Consider the following 22,006-nt stretch of genomic DNA (forward strand, 5'->3'; position numbering starts at 1 on the left):
CGCCCGATTGGCTTAAACGTGGTCATGTGGTGGCGTCACGTGATGACGTCAGTCGCACCGTGGGCCCTTGGACGAATCAAGCGATAAATCAGTGTAATATTTAAAAAAAAAAAAAATAAAATAAAAAAAACAAACGAATGAGCTCATTTTTTTAAAAAAAAAAAATCAATTAACTCTTTGGAGGACACTCATTGAAATTATTTTATTTTATTGTAAAGTTCTTATTATACATATATATATTTATTTGTAGTTATGTACACACATGACAATAAATGATTCTTAAATCTTGAACTTTATGCACCGCACTTTATGTACATTATTTACATATTATACATATATATTTCTCTGGATATTTTTTCTAAGTGTGTTCATATTTTCCATAAGTGTTTTTTTAATGCACTACACAAAAACTAACAATGTAATCAAGTTTATATTTTAGATATTCATACCCAAGACTGATCTGAAAAAAAAAAAAATTTTTTTTATTTAGGTTAAAAAAAGAATAATTAAAATGGCATTTAGTGGATTAAAATTCTCAAAATGACGTAATTTTCTGTGGTTTTGTAAAGTGCTGACATAGTTTAAGAGATTTATGCAGAAAAAAAATATATTAATAAGTTTTTGGACATGGACATATATGTTTTTTATATTTGCACTATTTTAGCCTGGAGCTACAACAAATTTTTGTTATGAACACACATAATGATGATAAAACCTTTTGCACTGCACTTAATGAATTTAACATATATGCTTCCTTGCCCTTAAGTGGTAAACAAATGTAAACATATATTTAAACCACTAGAACATAAGTAATGATTCAGGCACTTGTCGGCGTTCACATTATCACATTAGACATCATCAGGCCACTTCTTCACGGTACCCAATACATCAGGTCATGCAAAGGTGGACCCACTGACTATACAGTATATACTATAATACTACTATGTACTGGACCTTTTTTTTTACTAATTTATCTTGCACCTATTTTTTCCCTAAACATTTCATGCAGTAATGTTTTTATATAATTAGATAACCCCTTTATTATCAGTTTTTTTTTCAGGAATATACAGAAGAATCAAAAAGTAGTTTCCCTCACCTTAAAGTAAGCACACTTGAAAAATAAAGAATACACATTTTATAAAATATAATCAAATTTATGTTGAAACAGCATAAGAAAAGGTTATAAATTACCCATATGGTCAATTTGAAGGATGTAATATGTCCTGTTATTTAACTAAATAACTAAAACAGGGTTGTCAAATTAATAGAAACGCGTCAAACCAAAATAAAAAGTTATTTTAAAAAAATGCTGAATACCTCAACCTCCACGAGGCAGAGATTTAGAGCAGGACTGTTATATTAGAAACTAATGTACCTAATGAACTGGCAAAACCCCTTTGACATACACTTACATTTAAGCCAAATTACTATCAAAATATTAAGTAAAGATGAGAGTGCCAGCCCCTGGCTATTGATTTATTAATTATATATTTACACAGAAGCAGGATTTCATGTTTTAACCGTTTAAGGTGGAGCCAATTTAAACAAGCTTCCAGCTAAACCGTTCGTTCTCCAACAAAGGACGTGTCTCCCTGAAATATCACGTGACGATGCAGAAGAAAACAAAAAGTAGTCCAGGATTACAGTAAAAGACGAGCCTTTATTTTTCACAATTTTAAAAAAAAGCATGTCTTGTTAATACTGTAACAAGTTTTAAAAATGACACATAGATCAGAGATATTAACAACAGGAGCTTCCAACTCACTACCCAAATAAAAGGGTGGAACCAGCCGGGCAAAGGTCGCGCTGACCCAACATGCAGGACGAGTACAGGTGGATGACGGATACGACAGGTGAGGCCGATGACGCAACAACCAAAGCGTTTCATGTTTGACGGGAGGCAGATTTTCATTCATTTCGCAAAAAGTTTTGTTTATCGGCCGGATGTGGAATAAAAAAAGTTTATTTTTTCGGTGGAAACAGCACAAAAACAAAAACGTACACAAGTGCGAGGAGGAGTGCTGCCTTGTTCCAAACAGGATGCGACTTGCTTCACAACTTTCAATGGTGGTTTCACTGTATAAGAAGATTATCTGGTTCTGGTAAGGCACCACTTGAATTTGAGACAGATGTGTGTGTGTGTGGGGGGTGAAGGTGGTGAGTGGAAGTGGACATTCGTCAAATTGTTCTGCAGAAAATCTGCAGATGTGTTCTGCTTTTGGCCTGTTTCGGGTAGAAATAACTTGCTGAGAGTGAACAGGAGGAAGGTGGAGCACATTTACAAAATGAGTCTTGAGAGGAAAAAAAAAAGGGGGGGAGACGAAGACCACTGGCATTCTGCTGCATACGGTTTAGTATGTACAGTACAATAAATATAAACAGACCGAGGGAAGACTAAATCGACACTTAACCTTTTACATTCGGATCAAATATACAATGCAGCATGGAGAAGAAACGAAAAACCCTGCAAGTCGGTGTTTGTATTTGGCGAGTGAGCCAAGAAGAACCTGGACGCGCCCTCGCGAGAGGAGGAGAGTCCTGAAACCGGCGGTCCTGAGGTCAGACATTGAACTTCCACGGTTACACTGACGCCTTCCGTCCCAAGACGACCTTAAAATATCTTCTAAAATAACCAAACGCTAACTTGATCACCTTTATGAAGGCAGAGGCCGTTTTACAAGATTAGATTTTTACAATTTAATTCAATTTTGGCAAAAAACAAACAAAAAACAAACATGCTCCTGATTGGCTGATCCAAACGATTTCTTACTTATTTATCTTGTGTTATTTTTTTTTTTTATATCTAAAGCCTCTGTTTCTCCTAATGTTCGTTAGCATTGACGTAGGGAGTAAAATTTCTGGGCGAATGCAATGATCAAAAACAAAAGAAGAGTAGGGGGAGACTTAGCGGGACGCTCAGCGGTGCGAGCGCCACAAGGTGACTGTGGGTCCAACTTGATTTTATCCGCTGCAAGGCTGCATTTTCACGCGCGCTCCTTCGCTTTAGCCGAACTGGAAAAAGAAATTTCCAGGTCCAGCGTCTGGAGAAAACACACACGCAAAAAGGTTAATAACAAGTTAATGAGCTGCACCAAACTTTGACAATCAACAACCTCCTTTGTGAAGCAGAAATTTAGAAGAAACAAAACAAAAGCAAACAAACCTGGACTGGAATCAAAAGTGTATCCTCCACCATGGCCGCCAAAGAAAGCTCTGAAGATGTTGTTGGCATCGAAATCTAGAGAGAAAGCAAAGGGATTGGGGATTAAGCTGGCATTCCTTAGATCAGGGGTCTTCAACAGGGGGTCCGCGACCCCTAGGGGGTCCGCAGAGGTACTGCAGGGGGTCACGGACATTTTTTTACATTTCTTTAATTTCCCTCCGCAAATTTAATGTTTCTGAATAACACATTAACATGAATCCGATACATTTTTTTTTTCATTATAGCTTAATACTGAATGCAAAATGATAATATGATGTATATTTATCATTAGCACTAGTAGGCATTAGATAATGCCTTAGATAATAATAATAATAATAATAATGATAATAATAATAATACATTAACACTCAAGGACACTGTACAGAGAAAGACAGGCTCAAAATACGATAAAATATTTAGTTTAGATCTTTAGTCCAGATTCACAGTGACTCTAGATTGTGCAGGAACTGTGCATCTCATTGTTTTATTACAATATTGTATTCAAAAAAGCTAACATGTGCAATACAGTGACTCTGAACCTCAAAAGTGCTTAGATTTGCTTCCTTATATTTTATTTAACTTTGACTTTCTCCATTGTTGAGTTTGCGTAAGACGGGAAAACTGGAACAGCCTTTAAACACCAACTTGTTTCCTGCTCAGACTGAATTTAACCGTAACAGGCTTCAATATGCAAACAATAAAAGTGAACCGTTTATTTTATTGTCTTTCTACAGGTCTTTTAAGGGCTGATTTTTTTTTTGCTTCATTTAAAAGCGTGTGTGTGTAATAGGAACAAGGGTCATTTCTCCCACAGGTTTATATTTACCTCCACCATCGAAGCCGCTGTCATCATCCAGGTCGTGGCCGTTGTCGTAACGACTCTTCTTCTTGGGGTCAGAGAGGACGGTGAAGGCTTCGCCCACTTCCTTGAATTTCTTCTCCTCCTCCTTCTGCACCTCTCGTGTGGCCGCACTGTGCCGGTCTGCAACACAGGGAGATTATAATTATAAGTCGTGTTTGGCGAAAACATTCAAAATGAAAAAATCACTGTGTAAAATTCGGGATGTCCCCATCGGTATTTTTTGTGATCATATGTTTTTATTGACGTTTTATCTCTTTCCCACCTTCCAGACCTCTTCATTCAAAGATAAACAGTGAATAGCCATTAACAAATGACACAATTAATATCATTGAACTATGACAAAATAAATTAATTTATTCTATATTGCAATTCTGGTTTTGATTTCCTCTGCTGCTGCATAGCAACATTTCTTGTTAAGCATCATGGATGCAGCCTGTAGAAATGTCCAGACAGATAAAAAGTATTTCTAGAAAGAATCAAAATATTCTTATATTCAATTAAATCATCTTGTATTAAGAATTTTTTGTTTTTGCTTGACAAAAGTTCTTATAATAAGCACAAAGCTCTTGTCTATGAACAAAATACAAGATGCATCTCTTTGATACATGAATGTTTTGCTTTCGTTTTTGCAATCTTTTTTTTTTCCAGGCATTTTTTAAAATGACTGGATACTTGTTACTACTGTACTTATTTATTTTTATGTCCGCCATAAACTAAAACCTCCATAGCGTCGTCTTCTTCCTCTTCTGTTTCGAGGTTAGAGTCAAAGCTGCCAGATGTTGATTACAGAGTTTATGGCATAGAGGAAACCTTTTCTTTTTTTTATATCGTCTGTTGCAGCTCCTCTCGCCTCGTCACAAGCTTTGATAACCTCATTAATCTTTAACTTGATCCAGGCGCATGGTGCACACGTGCTCTAGCAGAATAAGAGAATGAATCGAGCGACAGAGCGGCCGATACTGAATATTTAAAAGATCGATATCGGATGGAGGACATCCCTGCATGAAATAAGATCTAGTGTGGGGCCCTGACGGGTACCTGGGTGGTGCATAAGGGCCCGTTTGCGATAAGCTTTCTTGATCTCGTCCTCGGTGGCGTTCTTGCCGACCCCCAGCACCTTGTAGTAATCTTTCCTTTTGCTCTTCTTCAGCTCCATCTGCGCCGTCTTCAACAGATGTTTGTGATCTGGAGGAGCAGAGAAAAGTGTTGAGTCGAGTGTGTGTGTTTGTGTTTGTTGGGAGAGCCTTATAGTCTAAGGCACAGATGTCAAACATGCGGCCCGGGGGCCAAAAGCGGCCCTCCAGAAGGTCTATTTCTGGCCCGTGGAAGGATGAATTTGCAAAATGCAAAAAAATACATTAAACATTTTATGTGCAATTTTTTCCAGTAAAAACAGAAATTCTACTTCTTTTTCTTAAGAAATGTCCATTGTTCGTTCCACATTTTGCAACAATTCAACTCATTCATTCACATATTTAAATTTCTTTAAATATACATTTGCATGAATCCAACATATTGAATGCAAAATGATAATGATGTATATTTAGGCTGAGTCTAACCCTCTGGAGTCCAGAGTATAATTTAGAGTAGTTTTTTTGACTACTCCTGGTTTTACTGTTATATTTAATCTTAAAAATGGTTTAAATTCTCCTTTTGTGGCTTCATTCTTTTCAGCACAACCTCACCTGTGTCATTTCACAATAATTTTTTCAACTTGACGAACCGTATTAACACACTGGACCTATAACCACACTAAAAAACATACAATCAGAGAAGCGAAAAGTCAGATTTTTCACTGTGAAAACCATGTTTGTGAGCATTTGAAGCTTGTTAGCGCTTTACATTTCTCCGTTTCTCCGTGCACCAACATGACGGCAATATTAAGAAGAAGTGTGGGGTAAATTATTTATTTCTAATAAGTCTATATTTTAAACACAGTTTAAAAACTGGTCTGAAGTTTGAAGCACTTTGCACAAAAGTGCAGAGATGCTGCGTCTTGCTGCTACGTCTCCAGCGCGTCCATTGACTCCAGAGGGTTGATATAGAGCACACATAGTAAATGGGGGGGTCACTACTTAATCTCTCCTTCAGTTTGAGGATCCTTGATCCTGAAAAATGTTCAAGACCCCTGATCTAAGGTTAAGAACGCTTAATACGGGAGCTCACCTGAGGTTTTTTCTGTCTGATAAACCTTTTCATAGTCCCGCACAGCCTCCTCATACTGCTCCGTGTCCATGTAACTACGGGGACACACAAAGTCAAACGGTGCTGAACAACAAAACACACAGAAAGCGTTAAGAATCCACTTTAAAAGGGTTCGGGTGCGTAGTGAACGTACCACTGAGCTCTTCTTAAGTAGGCCTTGATGTACGTGTCATCTAGCTTGATTGCACTGGTACAGTCCTCGATGGCTTGATTAAGTTTCTTCAGCTGTTAATGAGAAGTCAGTGACATGTATAATTAACTCGTCTGAGGCAGAAACGTCCTCAGTTCGTTTTATAGACACATAGACACAGTCTATGTATAATAAAGTAGGTAACTTGAGCCGCTGGTTTTACCTTTGCTCCTGCCGTGGCTCTGTTGCAGTAGAGTTTAGCGTTGGTCTTGATGTTGTTGGGGTCTATCGCCAGCGCCTCCGTGTACAGCTGGTGGGCGGCTTCGTAGCTGCAGCTCTTAAACGCCAGGTTTCCCTCCTCCTTCTTGGCTTTCAAGGCTTTGGCGTTCTGGTTTCAGAAGGAGGACAAATGTTTGTCTTAGAACATTTACTCAATCACACCGTGAAATATATATGAGACATGTAAAACATATATAGGTCCAAACTGGAAACAGCACAAATAATGTACAGGGACAAAAATAACTTATTACGATTCAAAGAGTTTTTAGAAATCAGGATCGGAGTTATAATATAATTTGAGAGGAAATTTTAATTTTAAAATTCACAGGTCACACACAACATTCAAACGTTTTGTGTTCAAAGTTTTAAATTGTATAACTGTATAAAAATATAATACTCAGTAGAGTAAATTATGAATTACTGCCTCACCTTGTTGGTTGTTGTTTTCATTGTTCTTTTTTTGTTTGTTTATTGGTTATTTTTTTGTTAGATCACTGAAATATGGGGTAGAAACTATTTTCCTTTTGTAAAATATGGAAGAATTTAAGCAAAATAACTGATGGAGAAAAGGTGGGACTAGATTTTACTTCCTCCAACTCCTTTTCGAATATACTGCATGTTTTTATAGTCAACTGTTTCTTCTGAATATATTCGAAATAAATAAAAGTCAATCAATCTATATATACATACACACACTATCATCTTTGAAACAGGAAGAAGTTTTTGCAAAAGTAATTTCACTCAATGTTATAATAAAGTCTCCAAAATATGTATTAAAATAAATAAAAGTGTTAATTTTCACATCTGATGAGTGGTGTGCAAAAACAGAATTGCAAATAATAAAGTCCCAATGTCCTCAATTGAGTAGTTGCTAATTAAAAGTTACTAAACATAAGTAAATAACTGTATAATCTTATTCACTCTTGATACGTGATCGGCTGTAGGATGAATCATGTTTTTACACCAACTAGTATCTTGTTTACATTTTCAGCGTCTTTACATCAGGTAATTTTAACCGTGTGTTGTCTAGTGCTCATGTATTCCTGAAAGAAGTGAAGAATATTCACAACTCAAATGAAAAAGAAGTTTAAAGCTAAAAATGTAAAACAGAACTGGGTGATTTGTTTCATAAAAAGTCAAAAACAGCAGGATTTCATCCACCTGTCACAGCAACAGTTTCTGAAACATTTAAAGCACAGATTACACCAAGGCTTAGTTTCAGTCTTCTGTTCTTGTGAGAACTCTGGGGCCGACTCCACATTCCCAACACTCCTCTGGTTTGTGACTTTATCTGATTGGTGCTGAGAACGTCCATAGGGGCCGACGCTCCGTAATGTTTTTGCTGGTTTGCTTCCTGGTGTTGTTGCATTCTGCTTGGCTTCATCCTGTCATTATCTAACGTTCGCCGCGAATGACCCTTGTCTGACCATGTCGCGTCCTGTCCTTGAATAAAACCTACGTGCAGGAACTCGTTTTTCCAATAAACCAGCAGTTTAACGTCTCTCACACAAGTTTTGTTCAGAAAAAAGTGATCATCTGACTGCAGGAAAGACCGAGGCGACCCCTCTGATGTCACGTTAAGATGGATATTTTCATTTTTTTATTATTTATTATATTATATTATTATATTATCCTCTCCTGGCAACTGGGGACTAACACAATTATTGACACACTGCAAAGTATTTGACATTGAAGAGCCATTGCACGGGGGGGTGTACTCTAAATTGGTGGTAATCCTACCCTGCAGGCGAGCCGGGCCTTTTCATGGTCAGGTGCCATGCGCAGAGCCTGGACGAAGAACTGCACGGCCTTATCGATGCAGTCCTCGTAGTAAAGACACAGGCCTCGGACGTAGAGGGCGTCTGCATTCGTGGAATCCATCCTCAAGATGTCACTGTAAAATAAAAAGAGCCACATTGAACAAATCTGTGAATCAAATCGTGTTTTTTTATTAAGGGGAAAATGAATTCTCCTACCTCGCTACAGACTGGGCTTCTGGATAACGTCCCAGCAGAGCGAGGCACTCTGCCTTGAGGATTTTGAAGCGGTGGCAGGCGGAAGCCAGAGTTAAGGCCCGGTCCATACAGTACACCACCTGGATCAGGACAAAAGAACCCAAACGCAACAGCGACCACACCGGTTACACTCTGCCAAACCACTTCAGGGATATTATCGGAAATAGAAACAATGTCCTTCTTCCAGTCAAACGAGTTGTTTAAAGCGTAGGACCGCGTATTTACTGTAGACAAGGAGCTACATGAGACGAGATTTTAACTGAGCAAAATATAACAAACTGGATTTCCTGCATATTTGTGCTCGTGCAATAAATTTGTCCAATGCAGTGGAATCTCTTCAGCCCTATTTTAATTACAAAAAGGAATATCTTTAAAATAAAACAATTAAAAACAGATCAGACAAAGCAGGAAAACAAGTAACATGAGTCTGATAAATTAGAAACTGGACGTACCTTTCTGAAATCCCGCTTTTCAAAGCCAAAATCCGCCATTCGCTCGAACTCCAGCAGCGTGGTGGCGTTCTTGTTCTAGAATAAAACCAGTTATAAACTCAAGCTCTAAAATGGAAATGGACACGTTTACGGCTTCAGTCATGCAAATGCAAACTGCAGTAAGGATGTAACCGTCCTAAGTAAAATTACAGTCGAGTAAAAAAAAGGGTTCTCACCTCATTCTGAGCCTCTCGGTTGCTCGGCTCCAGCTCCAGAACCTTCTGGAAGCAGCGGCTGGCCGCCATGGCGTTTCCTAGAGACAGGTGGCACTTTCCTTCGCGTAGATGCCCCTGTGGGAACAGAAGAAACACTTCCTCGTCAGGACGGGGGCTGTGCAGTTTGGGGTTATGAGTAACGTTCAAAGCCCAAGAGCCACACCGACCTTCATGAAGCAGTCGTCCAGACGCACGGCCTGCTGGGAATCTGCCAGGGCCTCTCGGAAGCGGCAGAGCATCATGAGGGTGGCTGCCCTGTTGCCATAGTAACTGGCGTTTTTGGGGGACGCCTCTTCAGATTGGAAAAGAAGATATCCAATGTCAAGCAAACCAACATCTGCCAACAGCAAAGCTACGCCGCTAACAACTGCAAACGTGCTCCCATAATCGTTTTATAATTTAAATTAGCGTGTGTGATAGTGATAGTAAAGCATGATGTAACATCGTTCGCCTGATGACGTGTAACCTGAGTTGATCGCCGACATTTCTCAACGTGAGTATGAAGAAATACTGGGTGGATGCTCGCGGCCCCCGTTAATACTTTATATGAAGCTGAGTCATCAGAGATCCAGTCACAGGTGAACACCTCTAAGTACACAACTGAACCCACTCACTGTGTACACACCGGCTGAGACGACACCCAGCGGTGGTCAGCGCCATGTCTGACCGAATTCTTTTAGTAGTGTGTAATCAGAGCTTATCAGTCCACCGACTGTGACATCACACTGCAGCGCCGCGACCCGTCACCTTAAATCACATGATCTGAGATTTATCACAACAACACTCTGGATGTTTCACTTTGCTTGGTAGATATGGATTTTTCTTTGGGGCCGATGCCAATTCTGATATTAGGGCATAAAAAACAATCTGATAACCAATATATCAGCAATTTAAATACATTTTTCAATAAAAAAATAAATAAAAATTTGGAGTATCTGCTTTTGACGGCTTAAATATAGTTCAAAACACTTGTTACAAAGATATAAATTTGAGAGATTTTACTGTTCTCAAACACTTTTATTAAGAAAACGTGTGAAGAACAAGCAGCATATGAGTATTTTAAACATAAAATAAATGAAAAACATGATGAATATTAAATGAATTCTTATATACATGGTGGATAAACTGCATCATAAAAGTCTCTGGTAAAAATGCGCCTCTCTGAATGTGTGTTCAAATTCTCTTTCCTCCATGAAGTTACAGCGTCGACCAGTAACGTTTTTACCTCATTAATGCCATAAGTTAAAAAAATAAAATAAAATAAAATAAATATAGCACAGCAGTGGCGATTAGTTTGGCTAATTTGCTCCGGTCTTATCTAGTCTGGTCATATGCAACTGCCTGAGTGAGAGTAATATTAATTAATTTTAGGTACTGCAGCGGCACCGTTACGTTCACATGTGGAGCGACTGTGACATGAAAGGAATCGCAGCATCCTCCACTTGATAACACAAGGACATCATTTCTAAGAAAAACACCATATTACCTGCATTTTATACGTGAAAACTAAGTGTTAACATCGGCATCAGTCGGTTAACTTTTGGCCTGTTATCGATTATTCTCTACTGGCTATAATCGACCCATTTACTGGTCAGTAACGTCCTCCTTTTGAGACCTAAAAATCTGAAACAATGTCAAACTTGTCCGGCATTTTGTTCTACCAGAGCCTCAAACTGTGTCCAATCTGGTCACCTGACAGGCACATTTTCAGGTGGGAACTGACGTATTGCGAACATCGTCCAGGGCGTGTTTTAACAGTGCCCACGGGTGTTACACAATCAGCTAAACCTTGGGAAAAACCTAATTCAAACAATAAAACGTAATCTCACCAATGGCCTTTGTGTAATAGTTGAAAGCCTCGGAGTAATCCTTCTTGCTGTAGAACGCATTTCCTTGCTCTTTGAAGCCTTCAGCCTCGCTGGAGAGAGGAGACACAGAAACCATAGTCAATGAGGGAAAAGGGTATTTTGCATAGAAACAAATTAAGTGAAGCTATGCAGTGAAGGATGCAGTGAAAAGACGGGAAATGGCTCTTCAAAAATGTTCATAACATAAAAACAGACAAATAAGAACAAGCTTTTATAAAGTCAGTATATTCTGATTTACGAAGGAGACTAAAATACCTAAACTTAAGAATGGACCAGACGGTTAAAAGACACTTAGCACCTTTTTGCATTTAGATGTGAATTTCTTGCAGATGAGTCCGACTGTCTGAAAGAGCTGCGGTGGGTTTTACCTGGCACTGGGACAGCGGAGCAGGGTACACCCAGTCCTGACTAAGGAAAGTTACGAGCACTAAACATAGCAGCAAAATTCACCTGCTGCAGTCGTCTGATGAATGTTAAAGGGATAGTTTGATTCACACGAGGAAGAAGCTACAGCTGTGCGGCACAACAGAAAACGTCCTGCGGTAGCTCAGATTACGGTTTAATAGATGGGGAAACATCTATTAGATCTAAAATCAGAAGACTTGCTTGGCATGAACTATTCATTGACTCATGACAATGTGACGTCAAAACCACACAAAGGACTCGTCTGTGATGAGACGTCAATGTCAAGACACGTCACACACAACTGCTAATTATTTCCACTATGAAATAATCTGGTTACCACATTTTAACATTTTATTTTTTCCTTTTTTTGGGACAAATATGTAATTTTAATATGTAATCAAAGGTTAAGTTGCAGCATCCACAAAAACATGTCATCTATTTTGTGCACCTTAATATTTATATACAAAAAGAATTAATTAATTAACACTAGGGTAATAATGGATCACCACCTCAAACCGGACAGAGGGGTAAAACGGTTGCCTTTAAAACCCGCTCTATTGCAGCTTGATATGCCACAGTTGTCATGGTTACCAGCCAAATTTAGCCCCTTCAACATCAATTGTCTGATTGCCTCAAACGTCAGCCAAGACCGAATGAATGAAGCCAGTGGGAAATGAAACGGCGCCAACAAAGACACAACCTGCTTTAAAAAAAATCAACAGTTTGAACCTTTGACTCCTTGTCACAACTACATGTGGCTACTAAAATATGAAATGTATGCAAACGAATCAATAAATGTCACAAGACTCACATTTCTTTCTTGGATGGATAAATGAAGATTTAGCCACTAATACATCTATTACCAACTTTACAGCCTTAAGATCATTTAAAGTAAGATTCAAGTAGCTGAGACACATACATTATGATCACATTAAACACATACAGCATTGTGGATACTTGAGATTCACTAAAATAAACAGAAGAAAAACTATTAATCCATTTATTTGACCCAAGTGTGTGAGGAAGAATTTCCCGGGAAATGAAACACAGGTTAAACACTAGTGTCAGACTTGATGCCAAGGGCTGGGATTTTGCAATTAAGTGATGATTCAGGTGAGTAAACATAAGCTAAAACACTGGCTGCTCTTTACTAATTGGTCGCAATGTGGAAAACGTCGTATAGTGTCTAAATAGTTAATTAAGCAGGATTATCCGCGAAAAAGGAAGTCATGTACCTTTCAATAGAAGTTTCTCGAAAGAAGCAAGCATTGATTTCTATTATGCCACATGTACTTTTTAACACTTAACGCGTGTGTGTATATGTGTATATTAAAAGATATGCTACCAAACAGGTTTGTTTGCCCTTTGAGCCTCAAAATGTGCGTATTCTTAGAATTCTGTAGTCGACCATGTGTCAATAAGCACGCCACTTCACTTAGCTTTGCCCCAAGAGCAACACAAAAAAAACAACAAAACGCGTCCACTAGTCCGACTGCAAAACTTGACTTTTATTTTCCGACCGTCGAAACTCTGACAAAGACAACTCGTGTAGTTTTCCGAAAAGCGGTAAAATTATCAGATTTAGCAACGAAGGTGAGCTAAGCGCGGCTAACGGCATGCTAGTCCGGTTAGCTCGTCTCCGCAGTGACGGCTAGCCACCGCCGTTTTTCCCGTAAGCCCTGTCAGGTCACGGATCGGATTCTTTTTTGTTATTTTTCCACAGCGCGCACACATGACAATCAAACGCGGCTAAAGTGTATCTATTTACCGTTCCATGTCATCCGGATTGCACAGTTGGGGCTCTGGTTCTGCCGGCATGTCGATGTCAACAGCGGCCATTTTTTTTCTAGAAAAGACGACCACACCGGAAGTGACGTCACTTCCAGGATAAGCGCTATTGTTATTTTGTAGGTCAGGAGGAGAAACTGTGTCATACATACAAAATAGTATAAGAGGTATTATAATGAATTAAATAATTAATTAATAAATAATATACAATTTTCAATGGGTTTGTCTGTTAACCAAAATTAACTGAATAAAAATAATAACTAAAAATCCCAATTTTATTCGACGAATGTTGTTAATTGTATGTTATTGCTCGATTCAAAGTCCAACCAGGTCAGGTCTTTATACACTAATATGACAATCAACTTTTTTTTGTGTGTGCACTAACATTGTTTAACCTTCGGCTTTTTCTGTACAACTTTGAGTCGTCCCATCTTGCACTTATTTGCTTTAACCACCAGAGGACACTAAGGTATTATCATATGTATTATCATTTTACAGCCCATGGACACTCCTCCACCGCACCTTTACAAAAAAAAAGAAGAAATCCCCCCCAAACCATTTTTATTTTTATTTATATGTATTACCCATGCCTGTAATAAGCTGCAATACGATGTAAATATATAATCCCTGTAATTCCTGTTTACATTTGCATTCTCCATCGACAGTTTGGATATTTAAAATATGTGTAGCATAGTTTATATATATATATATATTCTTCTGTCATGTCACGCTGCCTTTATTTTCTGAATCTGAATCAAGATTGTGACGATGGTGCTGGGGACAAATTAGCAATGACTGTTTGGCTTTTTAACAGGAAATAAAACCTCGGTTTGGCTGGTAAATTAAATATAGACCTGGAAGGCAGGTTAAAAATGCTGCCTGACCTGGTGCAAAGTGTTTTCTCATACGTCAATAACTCAAGTTCATCCAGACCCATTTCCAAAGAGGAGTACTCACACGTTGTCCCTCCTTGTTCAAGGCAAGTGCAGGAAGCAGCTGCAGAAAACTGCGTACTATGCAGCATCGGTTATAAAATCTTCCACCGACTTGAGTTTTGAGGACAGAGTTTGTGACCTTAAGTAAATATAATTTTTAAAAAAGCGCTAGATTAGATTGTCCGGATGCTAATTCGGTGCGGGTCAACGCAGCATCCTAGTAGGAAATAATAAAATTTTCTGAGGATTATAGACTTAAATTTTTTTTTTTTCAGGTCTCTCAATGTCAAACAGGCCTGTAATGAAGATAAAGTCAATGTTTGGTTCAACTTACATCTGTGAATTTTTTTTTTCTGCGCTAAAACAAGTCAAACATCGGCTTTTTCTTATTCACATATATTGAGATTAGCAAACACCCACGTAAACTTTTAGGACGGATGCTTAGTAAGGATTCAGGATTCCCCACACATGGAGGTAGAATTCCTGCAGCTATTTACAGAAATTATACAAAAAAAACACAGCACCGTATCAAGGATGTACAAATTGTTGAGTGTGGCTTTGGATTTAAGGCCCTAATGTGTCAACACACATACAGTGAGTGGTAAAAGAGACCTGTGTGTTAACGTGAAGGAAAAATAACAACAACAACAAGTGTATAAAAATCAAGACTATTTATAAGTTCATATAGAATACAGTATCAACATTTTTTTTTTGTTTTGTTTTGTTTTTGTTTTTTACCACATAATAATTTACATTATTGCAATTTATGCACAGTTACACGAGTCATCAATTTTTACCAGGTGACACTTCAGGAGGACGTATTGCTCTGGGTGATTCAGCACGGGATAGAGAAAGGTGCCTATTTTACACACTCGTTTATCACATTTAAAAATGTGTGGATGAAGCAGTTCGATGAAAAGTCTTAACTTACAGGGAAAACTATAAGTCCGTCTATATTTAGCTTTTATAAGCAGCTTCAAAATGTGGTTTAAAGCACGTTAAAATGTTCAGGATGTAGATATAAGGACATTTTAAAGTGCAGTCTTCATCAACAATTAATGGGTTTACTTCCTTGTGATTCATTTTCCCTCTCTAGAGCCCCCGCAGTAATTTAACAAACTCATTGCTATTGTAGTGTGCTGACAACTATTTAATAAATGATTATATACACTGATCCGGCATAACATTATAACCACCGACAGGGACAAATGAATAACTTTGACCATCGTGTGACAATTTAATGTTCTGCTGGGAAACGTTTGGACCTGACATTCATTCATGTGGATGTTAATTAGACATGTAGCACCCACCTAGACCAGACCAGACCAGACATACACACACAAAAACACTTAAGGAACAACTGAAGGTGTTGACCTGGCCTCCAAATTCACCAGCCCATTCTCTGATGAAGAACAAGGGAGACCTGCACGATATTAGGAAGGTGGTCATAATGTTACGCCTGATCGGTGTAGCTCTTACAGATGCTATTAATAGAGTGAATAATAATAATATTAATAAATAAAGCCTTACCACCTACTAGTCCATCTCGCCATCCCCTGAAAACATATCATGTTCTAAACATGTAACTCCATTCACGTCGGGGTGTTGATTGTCGCCTTATCACACAAAGAGAAACAACACGGAACCTGGAACCGAATGTAAGCATCTATCGAAAATAAATTACAAATTAAAAGGCATCCACATCACATCAGGCTGTGAAAATATTTCTTTGTCGGGATACGACGCGCTAAGTTACAGTTCCGATTACATGGAAAGATGAACGCAATCTGGATTTTTGTCGATTTTGGTTCTGAAAACTAAAGACAGGCATCGTTCTCCCAGAGTTTAACTAGAAAGCTCTTAAAAATCAAAGGTTTTTATTCACTTATTTATTTATTTTTTTGGCAACAAACACTTATTAACATTTAAACATCCTATTGTTTTAGATTACCATTGTCTTATAAATAAAACTAGACTTGTCGTTGTTATGGCTTCCTGTGGGGTCCAGACCCCGGGGAACACACACACACACACACACACACACTGAGAGGAAACAGCTGAGGCGCCGGTCGGTCCACGCTGAAATCTCACTCCACACCAGGTGGTGCGCATACTTATGAGGTGAATCTGCCGGACTTGACGAGCTGAAACGCTGCCCTCACTGTCACTGCATAATGTCCTGGTGTCGCTCGTCGGGTCCCGGTTTGACCTCGGCCGTTATAAAAACCGGCCCTCCCCGTCCTCCCGGCTTTGGCTCGGTTAAGTCTACTCTACTGTGCGTCCTCCAGCCCTCAAGCTCGTTTGCTAGTAAGGAGAGAAGATGATCGGTGCATGTGTGGCCCTCAGGGGTCCCGGGGCAGGCCTGAAGAGAGTGGGGCTGATCAGGGGACCCTGGAAAATGGCGGTGGGACCCGGGGGCAGTCGTAACGCCAGGGGTCCGGACGCCATCGTGCACAAGGCAGCTGGGTTGAGGGGGCTGGTCAGGAAGCCTGCAGGCAGCGCCTTGGATAGCTGCTTCTGAAGGGCCAGTTTAGTCTGAAAACAAAGAGAAACGTTTAATTTAATCCAGAACGAGAGGCTAAAGCAATGCTAGCAACAATCTGTCTGTATGTCTGTCTATGATTACTGTTAATGTTAAATACTTTGATGCCTGCACTGATAAAAAGCTTGTGGTATTTGTATTACCGTAACTAACTGATAAACAAAATTCAAAGTGTGGCTGAACACTGGGAAGTTGCGCTTTCTGGGGAAAAAAAAGAAGCTGCCATTACGGTAATGATTACGCACCGCTGCTGTCGGCTGCAGGTTGGGGAGAGTGTTGAGCCCCAGGAAGAGAGAGTTGTTTAGAAGGATTTGTTGGTGAAATCAAAGTTGGTTTCTTACTCTTGAGACGTCACAAAGGTCTTTCAGACAAAAGCACAACTTCCCAGTACTCAGCCTCACTTTTTAATATTGTCAGTAGAGCAAACCACTGTGAGTTACGGTAATTCAAACACTGTGCATCACCACCGACACGTTCGGGCTTTAAAGGGTTAATTACTGGTGAAGGATCTTTGCACTTTTTTACATCACTTGCTACGCAGTGTATGAATCTTCCAAACCAAATTTTGTTGTTTATTCTGACAATGACAATAAAGATTTATTGATTGGATGACGGAGGGTTAGCTGCTTATATTAGCATACTCATGTTTAGCCTATATTTGCTTTAGCGGCTAGTGCTATTTATAAATATACATTATTATTATAATTTTGCATTCAATATTAAGCTATTGAAACATTGCACATGTTTAAATTTTTTTTTTTTTTTTTTCCCCAAACGTGCAACAATATGGTGATGGTGCAAGTGCCATAAACATTATATATTATATACATAGGTACATGGGATTTCACCTGGAGACTGAATAGTCTCTTTGAATTTGTAAATATAATAAAGAATTATAAAGAATATAAAGAATATAATAAAGAATGTCTAATCAACCCAAGATAAATGATGGTGTGAACTAAACTAAACTAAAGCGTCGTTCTAATGCCTTTCAAATCCTAAACTATTATCCTATTTTCCTAAAATAGCACAGTAGATGTTGTGATATGTATCAACGTTTTGACTTCTTTTTGCATGTCTTGAGTTTGTGTATATACATATATATATATATATGTGGTCTTTATTCACCATGGCTAAAAATAAAATGACATATTCTCACCGCTAAGACGGCGCTGGGCTGTAGTTTATTATAGGGGGTGAACTTCGCCTTGACGGGCTTCCCGGCCAAACGCTCTTTGTGTCTCCTGCTGTTCATGTGCTAAAAGAGGACGACGCAGTCAAGACCGACAGAGCGAAGGATACAAAGGCTGCAAATCCATTTCATGAAGTGATATTTATACGGGCGTGACATTAGTCGTATTAATAACAAATAGGATGAAACCTACACACCTGCTTCAGCTGGGTCTCGGAGTTGACGGACACCTGGCACAGCTCACAGTGAAAGGGCTGACCGGTCACGCCGACCGACGCCCTGGGCTTGCTCACCATCCGCTGCTTCATCCGACAGGTCGGCCGGGGCGACACTGGCGTCATCTTGACCCTGCGCTGCGATTGGCTGCCGTGGTGACCGTCCAGCATCTGTTTGTGCTTCGAGCCTGAATCAGCCAATCAGAACGGAGGATCAGGTGTCAGTACGGCGAAAGGAACACGGATTAAAATCTGTTGTCAACAAACGCTAAAGTGACGGAGAACACACCGCTACAATGAGCCTCCAACTGGGAGCTGGAATTGACCGTCACTTTGCACGTGGGACAGTGGAGGTGTTTTTTGCTGCTCTTGGCCTCCTTAACCTCTTCCACCTTCACCACAGCTGCCACCTCCTCCTCCTCCTCCTCATCTTCCACCTCCTCCACCTCCTCCTCCTCATCCTCCTCCTCCTCACCTCCTGTGCTGCCTCCCTGAGGGTCGGAGTGCGGCGCCGAAGCGGTGGCCGGGCTGCTGCACACCTCCGCCTGCGGGCTGCTTGTCGGTGGATCGGAGAGCTGAGGGGAAGGGGAGACTTGTGGGGACGGGTGAGGGGAGCAGAGCGAGGAGGAGGAGGAGGAGGAGTCGGGGGACGGTGTTGGTGGAGGGAGAGCTGCCACGGAGCCGGCCTGGGGGTTTTCAGGTTCGGACGACGTGCTCGGGCCTGTGGACAGAAGGACCAAACAAAAAAAAAACAACTTTAGTCATGTGGAGGAACATGCTTTGCAATTTGGGAAAAACACTTTTTGGCTTCTGGTGACTTGTTAGATAAGAACATCAAGCCTGTTTTAATTCAGGGGGCCACATACTGCACAATTTGATCTCCAGGGGTTCGTTTCAGTAACAACAGCATAAAAACCAATATATAACGACCACTTTTCCATTTGGTTTTAGTGCAAACTGGCACATTATGAGAATGTTTACATTTAATTAACTGTCCTTTTACAAAACATTTCATGAACAACCTGAACCTGAAAAGCCACATTGCTGCCATCTACAGTTTAGTCCTGGGCTTCAGTGTTGTGTTATGTTTGAAACTCGTACCTGAGCCATATATTAGATACTGTCCTATTATGTGAGGTAAATGTTAATGTCTCTCTTTATGTTTGTTAAGGTTTTATATAGGTAAAAAATAAAGTCATACCATCATTAATGTGAACCTTGATCTCAAAAACGCCACTTTACAAATGAATGAAGTTTGAAGTTAGCCTAGCCTTATGTTAGCCTTATGCTAGCTAGTTATCTAGACTAAAGGCTTAGAAAAGTAGCAGCTAGCGTCATATATACTGTGAAACCCATGTGTGCATGTAATTTATGTCCATGTAGATAAATTTAACTGACACATAATTTTGCCTCAGTTACTACTAAGTTATTATGGCTAACATGCTAATGTTGTAATGATACGACTAATGATAGCACTACATAACAGTAAGACTAGTTTAATTTTCACTATTTCTGACTTTTTATAATTTTTCTGAGTGATTTGAACCTTTTAACAGTGATGGATGAACACGGAGGCTGAGGAGAACGTAAAAAGCTCCATGACTGATGAAGTGATTGGGCTACAAAGTATTTTACAGGCTCATTTAAGATATTTAAGTGGGAGCCTTTTACATATTACAGATTGTTACGTCCTTCTGCACTTCCACACCTAAGAAGACTCGATAAAAGGCTTTATTAAAGAGGCCTAGGAGGATCACTTTTCAGCTGCAGAATGTCTGAGCTGTTTTTTTAACTACATAAATCCTTATTTTTGTAACATCTTCACGCGTCTTCACTTTTATGTCGCGACTCTCGAGCCATAGGCCCATTAATGGTGAAAATAAGACATTTATTTCAACATAGAACATCCGCCCCATAGGGTTACACTGTAGAATCTTCCCTCTGATGTAGCAAACGTGGCGCCCATGATTTAAGTTGGCCAGACTATTTCTAACACACGGCTCTGACTCTTACTAAATCAGTGTGTCTCCTAATGGACAAATTAAGAAGAGCAGTTAGTTTTATTGAAAAATACTTTTTTGCACTTTGCAAATTCATCCCATGGGGCCAGATCGGACCCTCTGATGTGTGTGTTGTTTGCCACCACCTCTTTCTTTAACATGTTCTCTGGCACAAACTGGGCCAAACTCACGTGTCTAACCAACAGCCTCCCCACATTAAACGTATCAGAACTCACTTATGAGGCCGTCACACGCCTTATGCAACTGCTATGCAAGATATTGTCCTGCAACCCAGGGCATAGGTGCAGGGGGCTCGCTACAATAATATAAATCCTCCACAGCCTCTTAACTAACAATACGATACTATTTTTTTGTTTTTTTTTGCTTGCTTAGATAGATTTTTAAGCATTTGCATAAATGAATTAATATATACATGTCAGATTCCATGTACTTTTCAAGCTTCCTCCATTTTTTTATTCATAACATCATGATATATTACACAGATTCTATATAATAAAGATATAAGAATAGAGAAATGTGTCCTGCTCGTGCAACTTTGTTCACATAAGCTGGTTATTACACCTTTTCCTTTCGTCTTCTTCGCCATCTGTCTTTATTTTTATATTTTTTCCTCTTTTTTCCCTCCCATTTCAATCACTCCTCCTTTGTCTGAGCATCTCTCCGTCACGCGCTCTCTGCTGAAGCTCCCTCTGTTGCCATCAATCAACAACCATGGCAACCGGTGGATGTAACAAGCTTATCATTATGTGGTTAGAGGGAAATTGATAGGTGCTGGAAGAAAATGGGAGGGACGAGATCAATAATGAAAACGGGGGAAAAAAACTAAACAAAACAGAAAAAAATAAAAAAAACAGAGACAGAGAATAAAAGGGGAAGATGGTGACATTTTTTTTGAGTCAGACTGAGTGAGTAATGGCTGAATGGGAGCAAAATAACAAACAGTAAAATCATTACTTTCACAGAAAACGTTTTCGCCGGCGGCGCGACTGAAAAACCAGAAGCTGCAACCTTAAGAATATGGAAATGATCCAGAAAGTACGTCTCCAGTATGTTTGTCAGAGGATTTCTGCATTTTAAAGAATATTTTTGGACACGGCTACGACAACATGCAAAGAGTGAAGCTGTGCAAAAAGGCCATGTCTTATATTTTAGAGCGCAGAGTATTTTTACATTAAACTAGAATAAATCATACGGCCTTCAGCTCTGTTAGTTAGTTATTCTGAGCACAAACCCAATTTTGACCATTTTTCTTTATTTTTCTCTTGTGGTGTGTGATGGATTGGGCTCAAAAGCTTATCTCGAGAGCTGAGGCCTTAAGTTGATTAATTAAAAAGACGAAAAAATTAACTGGCAACTCACAGTCATTTGGGGGATTTTTAATTCTAAGGAAAAGGATAAATATCAGCTGGTTCCAGCTTTTTAAATAATAAAAAAAAAATAACGTTTTGAGCTGAATATCTGTGAATTATGTCATATTTTTTAAATATTTTTGGTTCTCAGAACTCACATGGCTCTTTGTTGTCATATTTAACACACTCTAAAAAACAATTTAAAGTTACAAACAATATTTGATGCGTTTGGTCGACTCAGTATTTTTGGTACTAAGATCAGTTTAATATTGTGTTCAGTCTAAACTCATAT

General features: G+C 39.3%; 2 protein-coding genes across 3 annotated transcripts in view; both read right to left on the minus strand.

Annotated features, from left to right (window-relative positions):
- Window positions 1-1,640: 1,640 nt before the first annotated feature.
- Window positions 1,641-13,570, minus strand: LOC125022676 (dnaJ homolog subfamily C member 7-like). The gene is made up of 14 exons (XM_047609535.1): window positions 13,441-13,570; window positions 11,229-11,317; window positions 9,567-9,691; window positions 9,361-9,474; window positions 9,146-9,220; window positions 8,655-8,773; window positions 8,419-8,572; window positions 6,623-6,787; window positions 6,403-6,494; window positions 6,231-6,304; window positions 5,103-5,249; window positions 4,029-4,184; window positions 3,164-3,238; window positions 1,641-3,041 (listed from the first exon to the last, which is right to left on the minus strand). The coding sequence occupies exons 1-14, from the start codon at window positions 13,509-13,511 to the stop codon at window positions 3,004-3,006; spliced, it is 1,494 nt and encodes a 497-aa protein (XP_047465491.1). The 5' UTR covers window positions 13,512-13,570; the 3' UTR covers window positions 1,641-3,003.
- A 2,325-nt stretch (window positions 13,571-15,895) lies between these two features.
- Window positions 15,896-22,006, minus strand: part of LOC125021921 (zinc finger protein 385C-like) — an 82,915-nt gene continuing 76,804 nt past the window's right edge. For both annotated transcript variants that reach the window (XM_047608117.1, XM_047608118.1), the window contains 4 exons: window positions 18,820-19,065; window positions 18,327-18,532; window positions 18,097-18,195; window positions 15,896-16,930 (listed from right to left, as the gene is read on the minus strand). In XM_047608117.1, the coding sequence (XP_047464073.1) occupies window positions 16,700-16,930; window positions 18,097-18,195; window positions 18,327-18,532; window positions 18,820-19,065 (782 nt within the window). In that variant the 3' untranslated portion in view covers window positions 15,896-16,699. The remainder of the gene's footprint in view (window positions 16,931-18,096; window positions 18,196-18,326; window positions 18,533-18,819; window positions 19,066-22,006) is intronic.

The sequence above is a fragment of the Mugil cephalus genome, chromosome 16, assembly GCF_022458985.1.
Source record: "Mugil cephalus isolate CIBA_MC_2020 chromosome 16, CIBA_Mcephalus_1.1, whole genome shotgun sequence".
In the NCBI taxonomy this organism is placed as follows: Eukaryota; Metazoa; Chordata; class Actinopteri; order Mugiliformes; family Mugilidae; genus Mugil; species Mugil cephalus.

Coding starts and splice junctions, on each gene's coding strand:
- LOC125022676 (XM_047609535.1), bottom strand. CDS start 13,511: ATGGCCGCTGTTGACATCGACATGCCGGCAGAACCAGAGCCCCAACTG. Junction 8,774..9,145: donor AAAAGCGGGATTTCAGAAAG/GTACGTCCAGTT, acceptor GTCCTGATCCAG/GTGGTGTACTGTATGGACCG. Junction 5,250..6,230: donor TCAGACAGAAAAAACCTCAG/GTGAGCTCCCGT, acceptor CTGCTCCTCCAG/ATCACAAACATCTGTTGAAG.